The 14,474-nt window shown below is 38.8% G+C and overlaps 2 protein-coding genes across 2 annotated transcripts in view; one reads left to right on the top strand and one right to left on the bottom strand.

Annotated features, from left to right (window-relative positions):
• The window catches only part of LOC117569297 (NAD(+) hydrolase sarm1), a 45,465-nt gene that overhangs the window by 13,181 nt on the left and 17,810 nt on the right, over positions 1–14,474 (top strand).
• LOC117569298 (dyslexia-associated protein KIAA0319-like protein) lies at positions 9,865–14,148 on the bottom strand. The gene is made up of 8 exons (XM_034250406.2): positions 13,360–14,148; positions 12,002–13,297; positions 11,814–11,945; positions 11,636–11,744; positions 11,384–11,574; positions 10,789–11,323; positions 10,554–10,721; positions 9,865–10,502 (listed from the first exon to the last, which is right to left on the bottom strand). Exons 1-8 carry the CDS (start codon positions 13,990–13,992, stop codon positions 10,315–10,317), a joined length of 3,252 nt encoding a protein of 1,083 aa, XP_034106297.1. The 5' UTR covers positions 13,993–14,148; the 3' UTR covers positions 9,865–10,314.

The raw sequence follows: 14,474 nt of genomic DNA, 5'->3' as shown, positions 1-14,474 counted from the left end.
AATACAATATTTAATGCATCAAAAAATGTGGGATCAATTTGATTTTAAGCTCATGCAAACCTAAGCTGCATTTACACCTAAAATTGAAGATGATTTAGAATGCAGTGGAAATTATTTCTTTGTTATAATTACAATATTTAATTCATCAACAAATGTGGATCACATCTGCTTGTAGAAATTATTTAAGACTACAATCGAGTCTTTGACTTACAATCTGTTATGTTTACAATATTGATCTACAATATTCAGCCTTCGGTATATTTCAGTAATTTGGTATATACTATATTTCGAATATGGTTTAATTGCATATAACTAGCGGGTATCTCATAGTCAAGCTCACTCGACTATAATTTTCTTACTAGTTGAAGAACAGTTTAGTTAAAAAAATATTAACAATTCACAAGCTCTAAAACGTGACTTTAAAACAATTTCATCATTTCCACTTTAAAATGAATGAAATTGAAAAATAATGCATGGAATATAACAAAATAGGCGAATGAATCATTTGCTAAAAATTTATTAACAATGAAAACCTTCTTTATTATTATTTTTTACAACACTTAAGTTAAAAAACATAAATGTTTCACAAGTTGAAATTTCACAAGCTTTAGAATAAGACTAAATGAATTAAAGAAAAACAATGTAAGAAACAAAATAAAATAAAATCTTTGGAGGAAATGGATAACATGAAAAATTTATATTAAAACATGTAGACTATTGTAAATTTTTTTTTAAAACACTTTACTTCACAAGGGAACGGTAATTAATATAACAAAGTCTAAGTCTACTGGTCAGATGAATGAAAATAAAGAAAAAAATGTGTTAAGAAATGTAATATAATAGATTTTTAAGATTAACACATAACAAGATAAATGTATATTGAAAGTAAATAGTCTCTTTAAATAAGACCTGTGCATATCTTAGCTGCATATCTCACATCCTCTATAATTGTTATGTTAAATAGACAAACAATCAAATTTCTTTGCTAAATATTATGCAAATATTCAATCTAGAACTGCAGCGTCAATTCACTTGAAATGCGATATCATCTTACACTTAATTTACTCCTCACTGAGCTATTAAAATGCTTGATAACTTAATTATGCAGCGATAGAAATAGATTTCAAAAAATACGATTACTTAACTTTTAATTGGAATGAGCATAAATTAAGTGATTCGTGTTTTGTTTTCGGCTTTCTAACTCGATTCACAAAATTTTGGGGCGTTGAATGTTGACTGTGATTTACATACGTAAAAGAGATAGATAGAACAAATTAAAAATGGGAGAGAGAGAGAGAGAGAGAGGAACGCGATCGTGTTTTTGTTGATCGCGAATGCGAATTCAAAATTCAGATGCCATTAAAATAGGCGGCACATAAATCGGCAAATGTTATTTGTTTATAATTAATTTCATGCGGTTTTTTGTTTATTGCCCATCTTCAATCTAGAGCTAAATGCGTCAACTGCAGCCGTCTCTCTAATTATACGATCACCAAAGTAGTTCCCCTCCAAAGTCGATCCAAATACAGATATTGAACAGTTCCATTTCTGATTAAACCATCTGCTAATTTGCACTCTCGACCTGGCCCAAGTCTCTTCTGTCCTCTCCTCTCTCCCATCTTCCTTCTCCATTTGGAGGCACTTAACCATATACGTTTGTTTCTTTTTTGCTCGACGATCGCGCAATTTTCTTTTGACTATTCTCTAAAGTGGCCCACGACTGTTTCTGTTTCTGTTGCTGTTTTATTTCTGTTGCTGTTCGCTGTTCTTCTATGCGTCGCCTTTGTCTATATTAACCACAACTCAACTCGTACATTTGATTTCCAGAACGTGCCTGCTGCTTGGCCTGCCTCACTGCCTTACTGACTGACGTCAATGGGAGACAGCAGAGGGAATTTTTTGTTTTTTTGTTTTTTTTTTTTTGAATCCGTTTCGCTGGATAGAAGAGGGAGAGATGTACATGTGCACATACAGTAGTCAGTCGAAAAGTCGAGTTATGTGTGGAATTGCCAGCCTTGATGCTAAATTTACTTCACTCCTTCCAAATCTTCTTCTTCTTCCTCTACTTCCAATCTTGCAAGTGAAAATATTATGCAGTTAATGCCATGCAGTATCTAAAACCTGCCTGTTTGTCTATAATTTATGCTTCAAATCAATTAAGATAACTGCAAAACCGGAGCCAAACGCAACACTTATTACAGCAAAATGACAGCGCTCAGTTTTTAATTGAAAGCGTCATTCAAACTGCAACGGACGGCAAAAGCAACTGCAAACAGTTTGGGTCACAATTAACGGCGCCCCCCTCGAATTAACGTGAGAGCGAGTGCGAGAGAGCGAGCAAGCAGCATAAAACAATAACACAAGAGCAACAAGTTCAAAAAGCTCTCGCCTTGCGCGAACAGTGTTGCAAAGCGACACAAGCAAAAGCACTAAACAGACAGCCCCAACAGAGTGTCTGTTGTTGCTGCTGGCTGCCAAAACAAGTCAAACCGCTCTCTCTCTCTCACACACTCACTCGCTCTCTCTGCTGCGCTGCGTGTGTGTTTGTGGTGTGTGCGATATTTGTGCTTTTCATTCAGTTTTCGTTTCAGTTGTGTTCGTAGCTTCCGCGCGTGCAAAAGCTGAAAACACATTCACTAGAGAAAAACGCGTGCAGTCGAAAAATCAAAGGCACAAAAAAAAAACGCACGCGATTTCGGCGCGGCTTTTGATGCCGCGATCTGCTGTGTGAAAAATTCGAAGTGAAAATGTGTGCAAAAAACAACAGCGAGTGAAAAACCAAAGGTAATCACAGTAAAAGAAAAGGTGATTTTCCTGTAGCCTGATGTTTTTTGTTAAAATGTGCACAAAACAATAAAAAAAAAACAAGAAAAATATAAACAAAAATAAGAAAAGGTAAATAAAATGCGAAAAAAATATAAAACTTCTAGAAACAACTCGTAAAAGAAACAAACGAAAAGTTTCAAGCGAAAAGGCATAAAATGCTGCTTGTTGTTGTTTACAGTAAAGCGCAAGCGTTGGCGTTGTTTTAGTTGTTGTTGTTATTGTTGTTGTTGCTATTGCGAGTAGATTGATCGCACTGTGTTGTCTCTGATTAGCGAGGTTTGTGTGCGGCCCGAGTTTGTGTGTAGGAAATGCTCGACAAATGGCAAAAACAAAAATGTATCTCGCAGATAGTTTTGCTGTATCTGCGAGTGTGTGTGTGTGAATAGTGTGTGCTTCATGCTCGATTGCTTCGATTATGCTTTGATTGCACTGCCACACACAGCAACAGCAACAGCAAACAGAGGCAGAGGCATTAAATTTATATACTATTTGGCACTTTTACCTTTTGTTACTCAGCCCCAGAGACCGAGACCGAGACCCAGACCCAGACCCAGAGATTCACACTGAGACAGCGACAGCGACAGAGTTAAGCACAGACCCCTAAAGCGAATGTCGCTGACGTCGATTGTTCAACCGGTTTTAGTTTTAGTTTAATATTGTGGTCTTTTTTTTATGCCCCCTAGCCGGAAGAGCAAAAAGGGTAGTTTGAAATTGTTACTAACACAAAATTTAACTGTTTGTCCTGACTAACTGAACTTTCTTGGCAAATTGTAGAAGAGAGAAGGCTAAAAACTTTACTCAAAACAGTTTATGTATTTCCTCAAAATTCAAATTTAATTATTACGTATTATGTATTATACATTTCTTCATTTATCCTTATGTTAGGAGTTAGAAAGCTGAAATTTGTATATAGAATAATCTACGTATTTTCGAAAATTCAAATTTCCGCTAATAATAGATTTAAAACTTTTGCTTTTTTCAGAAATTAGTCTTATTTTATAAGTTATGAAGACATTGAAGAGCTAAAAAGCTGGCATTTTAACACAACATAGTTCATGTCTTCCATCAAATTCAAATTTGAATGATACTTATTATTTATTATACACATTTTATTCTCAATGGAGCCGTATAAGAGCTAGGAGGCTGCGTTTTGACCCAAGATAGACGACATATGAACAGGAGGCTGATATTTAAATGATTATAGTTCATTAAAATAGCAGTCTTAAGTAAATCTTTTATTGATGGAGTTGTGCCACAGAGTAATATGTATTTACAGATATGTAAATTATTTATCCTCTACATAAATACATATGCAGAAGCTGGGAGTCTGTCTTTAGTATACAACATAGCTTAAGTATGAGCAATAGGCTGACATTTTTAGTGTAAAATCTAAAATGTACTTGCACAATTGTAAAATAATCAAGAACGAAGACAAAATGATATAAGAACAGCGATTAACGGTATTTTCAACTTCGTCCGTCTAGAGGCGGTCTTGGGCACTAGAGGGTTAACCTTCAAGTCTCCTTTTAAGGCTGACTGTTTTACACAACCTATCCTAAATATAATCCTGTAGATATGTCTTGTCTGTTCCCTCATTTAAAGCTAACAAATTTGTTTTTCCAAATTGATTTTAGACGCTTTTAAAATTTTCCTCGAATACATATAACGAGTATCTCTCAGTCGAGCATACACATTCATTTAAAGCTAGCAAGTTTAAGTTAATATGTTGTCCAAACGGTTGCAGCTTATTTTTAATACTTAAATTAAAGTTTCTTTTAAAATTTCCCTAAAATACATACAACGGGTATCTCATAGTCGAGCATACCCATTTTTTTAAAGCTAACAAATTTAAGTAAAAATGCTTTCAAAATGGTTTTAACTTATTTTTAAAACATAATTTAAAGTCACTTTTAAACGGGTATCTCACAGTCGAGCATACTTTATTACAGTAGTCTGGCTAGTTTTTATATTCATTGGTTTTTTTTTGTAGTATTTTGAAAATTGAACCCGCACGCATGGCAACTGCTGTGTTTGATGTTTGTCGAGGGATTCTCGCCTGGCAGTTGTTGTTCCATTTTATGGCCACTGTTTATTTATGGCTTATCTCTGCCCCACTCTTATCGAAGCTGGCACCTACAACCGCACCCGCTACCCGCTCCCCGCAACCAACAAACTTTTGATAGTGCAGTTGGGAGTTGCAACCTGACCCGCGATTGGCGTCGCAAAAACAAAACTCGCTCGTGTCAAGGGCTAACTGCGTCATTTGATTTAAGGGTTGCGAAAACTAAAAACCAAAAAAAAAGAAATAAAACTAACCTCCCTTCTAAAAAGTACAGTAAACACTGGCAGCTGTGAGATTGGTTTTCAAGTTTTTATTTGCTTTTTGGCAGCACCCACGCAACGTTGCTAAATGTAACGTCAAATTGCGAGTGCAATCAAAATTAATCTGCGGCTAATGAGACACATTCGTTGGCCAAACCGCATTTTGTGGGCCAACTAATTGGCAAAGACAACGACAGCAACGACGACGACGACGTCTGTCGACTGCGATTGCGATTGCAGCTGTTTTTATCTCAGCCGAGACAATGGCATTGACCTTGAACCTCAGCGCATTTTGCTTTAGCATCGCCATCGGCTACGGGGCGTATGATCAATGGCAAAGCGAGGCAAAGCAAAGCGAGTGCCGCAATTTTCACGGTGAAATATTCAATTCTGTTATGTTACAAAATTTGAATAGAAAATTGCTACCTCGACTCTCGACTCGATTTGCTTTTTGAAGCTGGAGCTTCTAGTCGAGGCGGAAATGCTTTAGAGTGCGATGTCATTTTTATTGCATTTGCGTGTCAAACAACTTGAGGTGCTGCCTGCTTCTGATGCTGACTTGCTTCTGCTTTTGCTACTGTTGTGGCACAGCTCAACTGCTGCTCAAATTCAATTACGCAAACTTGAAAGGCGTCTCAAAAACAGCTTCGTCTTGAGTGCTTCAATTTGATTACACACTTATCTTCTAAACTAGTGGCTGCTGTCAACTGCAGATGCTTTCGCTGCAGCAGCTGCAACTATTTCACCAAGTTGTTTAGATTCAATTTAATAATCTCTCTTGAACATTTGGTAAATTAGAAATCTGCATAGCGAGCAAAAATATGAATCATAGCTGGCGTGCTTTTAAAAATATTCATGCATTAGACATAACAAACTTAATAAAATATAAAAAGTGTTGATTGTCAGTTTGCAATGTTTTCATAATTTTATGTTGACAAGAAAGCAAATAATAAATGCATTTAAAAATATATAATTTGTATTACTCTAGAAGCTGGCAAATTTAAAATGAAGTAACATATAGTATAGTATTTATGATTCCTAAAAATTTGGTTTCAAACAGATACAAAATTTCGAAGGTATTTAAGAAATGCTTTTGTTTGTTGATTTGGCTGACAATCTGCTAAACTTTATACTCTGTGGTATATTTTGAATTAGTACTATCTTAATATACCAAATATATCCGTTGGTATATTTAAGTATTTTTGTGGTATATTAATTTGGTATATTTTAAGATAATAGTTTATACTCTGTGGTATATTTTGAATTAGTACTTCCTTATTATACCAAATATAGCCTTTGGTATATTTTAGGATTTTTGTGGTATATTAATTTGGTATATTTTAAGATAATAGTTTATACTCTTAATATACCAAATATAGCCGTTGGTATATTTTAGTATTTTAATATTATATGTATTAATTTGGTATATTTGAAGAATAATACTGCATTGTTTTGCTTTAATTAAAAATGGGTAGCGAGTATCTCACAGTCGAGCACACTCGACTGTAGTTTTCATACTTGTTTTATTTTGTATTTAATTTAAATTTCGATAATTTTGTGCCTTTCATTGTTGTTCAGTATAATAATTCGTTAAAATTAACTTGTAGTTTTCTAATGTAGCAGAAAACATATTCAGCTGTAAAAATTCGAATAAAATGTTCTAATTATTATAGACTAATTATAGTAGACACTTTGAATATAAAAAAAATGTTTCTACAAATTTGTATTTCTCAGAAATGAACATTACTTTACAAAATGTTTTTTTTTTTTCATTTATATTAATTTCACAATCAGAGAAATTGTCAGTTACTAACTTGAAAGTTGTAAATACCTACTTTAAAAATAAAATAATTATATTTTTCCGCATTTATACTAATTTCACAATCTGTCTGTGTCATTTACTAACTCGTAAGCTATGAATATTCAGAGAGTTTCCTTTTATGGAAAGTCGCTGCTCGGATATTTCACAAGCTAACTCAATTGTTGGCAACTTTTTGGAGCCGCTGTCAGCGTCTGCCACCCACACACAAAAAAACACACACACTCAGATGGATATAGACAACTTTTGAGTTCCAGTTCCAACCCTAACCGAGTGCAACATTGTTATTGTTATAGTTATAGTTGTCTCTCATCTCGCACTTTGAACGCAAACCCACGCTGTGAACTGGAATTGTTTGCAACTGAAAAGGCGCCTAGAACAATAAACTTGGCTCATAGCACAATTTGTAGTCAGTCGTAGTCTTTTTTATTTTTGTTTTGTGTGTGGCGACAAACAAAGTTTGCCATTCATTCGGAGGGGAGGCTGGCTGACTGGGCTGCCTCTGCCTAATTAAACAATAATAAAAACGCAAAAAAAAAATTAAAACATTTTATCTGCAACACAACAGCAGCAGAAAAGCGAGAGAGAAGAGAAAAAGAACAAAACAGAACGCAACGCACAAATTATTGTCACGAATACATTAAAAATCACTCAACCGTTGTCTCGTGTGCCATTTCTTTGTTGTTGTTAAATTTATTATACAAACACATACACAGAAATGTGCAAAAATGTGGCTTCATCCCCGCTCCTCTTTCTCCTTCCCTTCGACAGTGTCCGCAAAAGTTCATTTAAATCGCATAAAAACCACATTATAACTTTATCCGTTAGCAAAGCCAGTTTTTGGCCTTTATTTTTATTTTCGGGTCTGCACACGTTTTTTATGTTAATTGATAAAAAGTTGATATAAAGCTTTTATAATGAAATGCTAAACGCATATTGAATCCTAGAAGCCTTGAAATAGTTTACACCGAGGAATTTTATTCTCAAAATGCCTTTGGGAATTCCCCCTCCAAAATGAAAGCAGAGTAATATTAAAACAAGTAAGCTACGGTTGAGTGTGCTCGACTATGAGATACCCGCTACTTAATTTCAATAAAATTATATTTTAAAAATATACAAAATAAATACTAAAATATACCGAAGGCTGTATTTGGTATATTATAGATATATACCATAGAGTACAAAACATACCAAACTAATATACCAAATAAATACTAAAATATATCGAATGTTGTATTTGGTATATACATATAATACTACATTCAAAATATAAGACAGAGTACAAATTACAACAATCGAGTGGGCTCGACTGTTAGATACCCGTTACCCAATTTCAATAAAATCATATTCTAAAAACATACCATTAACATTAATATACCAAAAAGATACAAAAGTATACCGAAGTCTATACTTGGTATATCGTTATAGTACTACTTTTAAAATAATAATATACTATGTATTTTTTAAATATCTGATCGCAAGAATATTCACACTGATCAGAAATATATATACTTAATGCGCTAAAAAATGCCTTCTTCTCTTTGTTACATAAATTTTCTACAATATAAAAAAGTTATAATACTCTTTTACCCTATAACGAGCGAGTATAGAAACATTTTATTCACATTCCTCGCTTATTGTTTTTGCCTAAAATGTTTAATAAAGACTTTAGTCTAAATGAATTTATGCAAATTTTGTTTGACTCAAAGCGACAGCTGCGTTTAGTCACATTTTTAGCAGATTTGTCAAATGAATCGCAAAATAATAGTTAATAATACCGGTAGCTGGATTGACCCTCGAGGAGGTTTAAGCGTTGTTATTCTCGATATACTATCAACTAAGTTTTGAAAAGCTGTAAACTGTCATCGGAGCTGAGCATGCAAATTAGTCAAAAGATTGTCCAATAAAAGTTAAACAAAAAGGCAACAACGACAACGACAACAACAAGAGACAATGATAATAAAGTATTCGACAAACATTTAAGTGCTATTAAAAATTCATTTTTTGCGTTTTCGTTATTCCGATGATTTCTTGGAACTCGCGCAGAAAGGAATTCATGTATATTAAATGATGCCCTCAACTCTCCACACAGTTAATTGAGGTGGTGTCAGTGTGGTTTGTTGTTTGTTGGCCTGATGTTGGTTGGTTGGTTGTGCACAGGCAGTCAAAACAAACAATTAAACGCGCATAAAAATACCAAGAAAACTAAAGAAAGAACCCCGCAGTGAATTGTGCAGCATGTTTACCATGTTTGTCACGTGTGAGAGAGGTCAAAAGTTCAAGAAACTTTTCATTAGTTTGGCATGCAAATAGAGACCACAGAGACAGAGACAGAGGTCGGTTAATTAGGTTCTCCGTCCGTTGTGTGGGGGGCAGGTGAAAGGACAATGAGGCGCCAAAGCAATGGCTATGAGCAAATCGCGTGTCACAGTTAAAAAGCGAAAAAGTGCCGCACCCAAAACTCTACGCTGTGTGTGGAAAATGGGACGCGCGTGGCATGCCACCATAAAAAACAAGAACAGAACAGAGAAACCAAAAATTCTAAAGCCAACACAAATATGACGTTGCGTTGTCGCCATCGGTAGCAGCACAAAATCCGGCTAAAATCAATAAAAAGCGCAAACACTTAAGCCGTGCTCAGACACAGCGCCAAGCCAAATGACCAAAAACAGGCAGCAGAAGTCAAAAATGAATCACAGCATGGCTTTAATAATGTTCAGAGATTTGTTGAAGAGAAGCGCAACGAATTTCCAGTTACCAGGAACTCGTAGGCAGTCGAATGTGGGTGCAAGGCAAATAAAATGCGTCAATAGTTGTTGAAATCCGTTTCAAATTGAGTGGCGACAGCCAGAAAGCACAAACAAGTATGCCAAGCTATGACTGTCAAACTGTACACAATACGAACGTAAACAAAACGCATATGCACTAATAAAAGCATAGATTATAAATATTAAGATAAACACAAGTTTATTGCCCGGCAGCGTGGCGTAATAAAAATAATACTATAAAACGATACAAAAAATAATTATAATAATAAAAGCTTAATAACCAAGAGGTTGTGCACATATCACATAAGTATAAAAAGGAACATACATACTTACAAACACGCACACATAAACATATATAAATATATAGCATAGATACATAATAAAAAGTCGAGGCGCAGTCGGAGCGCGCGGCAAGTACAAAAGATCCCAGTACATACATATACACATATAGTATTCAGGATATATATATAGTATACAGGATTATATAGAAATACAAGTACAAATACAAATATATCACACACTCACTCACACACACACACTCTCTATAAGAACAAACAGTCACATACATTCAAACTGTGTCTATGCCTTGATCTTGCGTCCCAATTTGGTGACTGCAAATTTGTTGCCATCGCGTCCTGCGCTGCTGCCGCTGCCATGCGAGCTGCTGTGGTGTCCTTTGTGCTTGCCAATGCCATTACTCTTCGAGCGCGTCTCGAAGAGCACATCCGAATCCGTCTCCGATTCAGTCAACGAAGTGTTGCGCGAATCTACAAAATTAAATATTATTCGATGCCCTTGCTAAAGTGTTGACTACTCACAATTGGCTGCCTCCTCGTCCTGTGCCCCAATCAGCGCATACTTTTGCACCTTCTGACGTAATCGCGGCTTCTTGCTCTGGCGACAGGCGCACGCAATGCCCCAGAAGATGCCAGAAAGCAACAAGCAGCTGGCAATGACGCCCACAAACACATATAAAATCGACCAATCTGTATGGAAACGATACATTCTATAAAACAATCTATTCTTTAGAGATATTCTTTACTCTACACTCACCACAATTGGCCTCGTCGTTGTTGATAAAATAGCCCACAGAGGGCATCCAGAATGCTTCGCATTCGCAAGCTCGTGTCGATGGATTGCAACGTCCATGTCCCGAGCAATTATTCTGACACACAGTGGTGCGTATGTCCACATAGAGTGCCCCGAGTATCGAGGCATCCTTTTGCAGTTTGGCACGCAGCAAACGCTCCACATGCAGCCCATTCACCGGCTTGGCTGGTTCACCTTTCACCGTCGCATCGGCTAGGACATAAAATACTAGCACAGCTGCCTCAGTGTGCAGATCGTATTTGAGTTCACGGATTTGAATCTTGTTGTCATCGCCCAGCAGAAGTTGCAACTTTTGCACTGTCGAGTCCAATTCGCTTTTGGTTATCACCGAAATTCCCATGGGCAACGTCATTTCCACGAGGTAATGCAACATGGGATCGGGATGCACATTAATGCTGACTGTATCGGTGCCAGTCAAACCTTGATCATCGCTCACAGTTAGCTTGAAGACGTAGCGACCTTGCACCACATTCGTTAGCTACAAGGTGTAAAATATAACAATGAATGATTCATGGCATAAAGTTCAATATTGTCTTACAATCATAACCGACTGCTTGTCGGTGTCGCCTACAATGGTGCCAGCTGCCAAACTGTTGTCCTCACGTGTCCACACGTACTTGACCACCGCCAGATCATCCGACGATTGCGTGCCATTCAAATAAATTGCTGTCACCGGCAGCGTTATGGTTCTATCTCCACCAGCATTAGCAATAGGCGCCGCATTGCGTTCTAAAATAGATATATAAATATAATTAGAGGTTCTTCTGTTGGATGTTACTACTCCACTCACCCTGCACAATCTTCACCCAAGTGCTGTCGCTGGCCATATTGTTGTTCTCATCGGCTACGCTCAGCTCGAACTCATAAAGTCCCAGCGTTAGGCTTGTGGCATTGGCAATCTGTCAACGATATAAACAAGATAAGATTAGCTTTCGTTTCGAGTGCGGTTTGTTGGCCCAAAAACTTACCGAGCTGTTGGCCTGAAGAATAATCGCATTATTCGGTCCGCTCAGCTGCTTCCATTGATAGCTCTTGATGGCAATGTCATCCTTCGACTCGGAGCCATTCAACAGCGCCCAGTTGACGGGCAAATTGCTGGTCTAAAGGTGGAAGATTAATAAAGCATTTTCATCAAGTTTTTCACAACTTCACTTACCACATTCATGCCCGCTTTGACCACAGGCGGGGAATTCGTTGGTGGCTTCACAAAGACATGCACTTTGGCGGTGCTCGACTGTCCGCTGCCATCGGTCACTTTCAGCACAAAGGTGTACATACCCTCCTCTAAATTAGACAGCTGCACATATGGAGTTCTCGTGTTCTGCATGTCCACCGCTTTGGCTTCGTCGCTGGCATCTTTCGTCCATTCCCAGGCCACAATTTCGTGATCATCCGAACTCGCTGTGCCGTTGAGCGTCACATTATTGTTGGGCAGATACAAGATGACGGCATCGCCGGCATTCGCCACCGGCGCATAGTCCGTCTCCTTGAGCACTGCTATCGTCGCTGTGGTCGAGTTGGTCACGTTGTTCGAATCCGTTACGGTTAGCTTAAAGGTGTAATTGCCCGGCGAAGTGAGATCCAGCTGCAGTGTGTTTACCTCAGGGAGCTGAGGTTGATAACCAATCGGTCCCGAGATGACTTCCCAGTGCCAATTAATGATCTTATCGTCATCGGTGCTCGGACTGCCATCGAGCACCGCATTCGATGTGGGCTGTCGTATAATCTGCTCCTTGGGCGATATAATCACCTGTGGCGCTTGATTAATGCGTTTTTCAGGCATCACTGTGACATTGGCGGCCGCCTCGCCAAAGGTGCCATTGTCTCCCGTCACTGTCACCTTAAAGGTGTACAAACCCTCGGACAGATTCGATAACTTCACCTTGGATTTGCTTTGATCCGATATCGTGCCATTCATCGGTCCCTTGGGCTGTGATATCAGTGTCCAGAGGTATTTGTATTTCGTGCCACTTGTCTGCTCGTCGGGCACTGTAAATGCCGCCAAGGTGACCTCTTGTTCAGGTAGTTGAACGTCCTTTGACATCACCGACACCACAATCGCTTTGTTGGCTTCCTGCTTAGCAGGCGGTGGCAACACCGCCTCTGTGGCAATTTCACTAGCAGCAGCGGCGGCTTCTTGTGCGTCTTCTGCGATGGCTGCCTCGTTGCTGTACGCGCGATAAGGCACCGCTGGCATGACGCACTTCAGCTGCTTGTTGCGCACAAAGTTACGTTTGCATCTGCAGAGTCCGGTGACTGCATTTGGTTGAAGTGGCACACATTGCTCTTGTGGGGGACAAGGTGTGTCCAGGTCGCAGGTCATGAATTTGGCATTCTCGCCATAATAGCTCAGATCCTCATCGTTGTCATCTGCCGTTTGTTGTTGCAACAGCAGTTGTTTCATGCGCTTCTCCGCAATGGGGAAATCATCGTCATCGTAGGCATTGCTGTCCTGTAAAACATGAAATACTTTTAATAAGGGAGAAGAGGAGTGTTTTCAACTCTTGAACTTACTTGAAAGGGCAGCCGACGTGGCTGCTTCCAAAAGTTGAGCTCCGCATCGTAAGGTAACACTTCGGCCGTTTGCTTGGCAGCCTTGAGCAGCTGCGTCCATGTCTCTGACTCTGCTGTGCCGCCCACCGGATTGACAAGAACCATTTGCACCTTATCGTTTTCGCGTTCACGTGAAAGTGGCTTGGGCAGACACGCCTCATTGCTGACGCAGTGAATGTGATAGCATTTGCGCTTGAACACCAAAACCACATTGCAGGGATTGGCCTGTGTTTGGTTCTGCGATTTCTCGCAACACGCGTCCAGACAGTTCCACAGATACGACTCCTCGTCCATGGGTTGCCCCGCCTCCGGTTTGTACTCCACAAAGATGCCCGCCTGCTGTTCGTCGCGTGGCGTTGCATTCTCAAACACATGACGCAGCATGCGACTGCAAACGGGCAACTGTTTGCTGTTGGCATTGGTGGTTGTTGTTGTTAATGTGCTACCCGAAGCAGCTGCCTCTGCTGCTGCAGCGACAACACTCCCCACTCCAGCTGGCGCTGCCATGACGTCGACGGACGTCGCGTATGCTGCAGCTGACGCCATCGTTAGCCAGCAGCAGCAAAACAGCCATCTTTGTTCGAACGCTCGCATTTTGCGTTACAAATTGCACAATCAGATTACACTTTTAACACACACACTTTCCACGACACAAACACTTTAAAAACAAACACTTTTTAATGCGCACAAATTAAAACATTTTTATCAACTTCTGCGAATCGCTCCGAGCAGCGCAATGTGACCAACACTCACAAGAAATACACTAAATATACCACAAACAGCTGTTCGGCTTTAGCTGCAGCTTATGGGCAACGCTCACAGTGTTGTAAGCTACCGTCGCGACAAATGTACGTTACGTTTTAAAGCTTGCGCAAAAGCACAAATAAAAAGCTTTCAACACTGTTAAACCGTGCGTCGCGCGTCGTTTCGGTTTGCGTGTTTATGGCGTGTTTTATGATGGGAGAAAAAAAAATATAAACAGTTTTATTGAGAGGCGCGTTTTGTCATAAATTACATTGCAAATACATGTGCGAATTGCGAATTATTGATTCCGAGGGAAGAACGCGAATCGTAAA

The sequence above is a fragment of the Drosophila albomicans genome, chromosome 3 (assembly GCF_009650485.2).
Source record: "Drosophila albomicans strain 15112-1751.03 chromosome 3, ASM965048v2, whole genome shotgun sequence".
Taxonomy (NCBI): Eukaryota; Metazoa; Arthropoda; class Insecta; order Diptera; family Drosophilidae; genus Drosophila; species Drosophila albomicans.
This window is presented reverse-complemented; position numbering and strand designations above follow the sequence as displayed.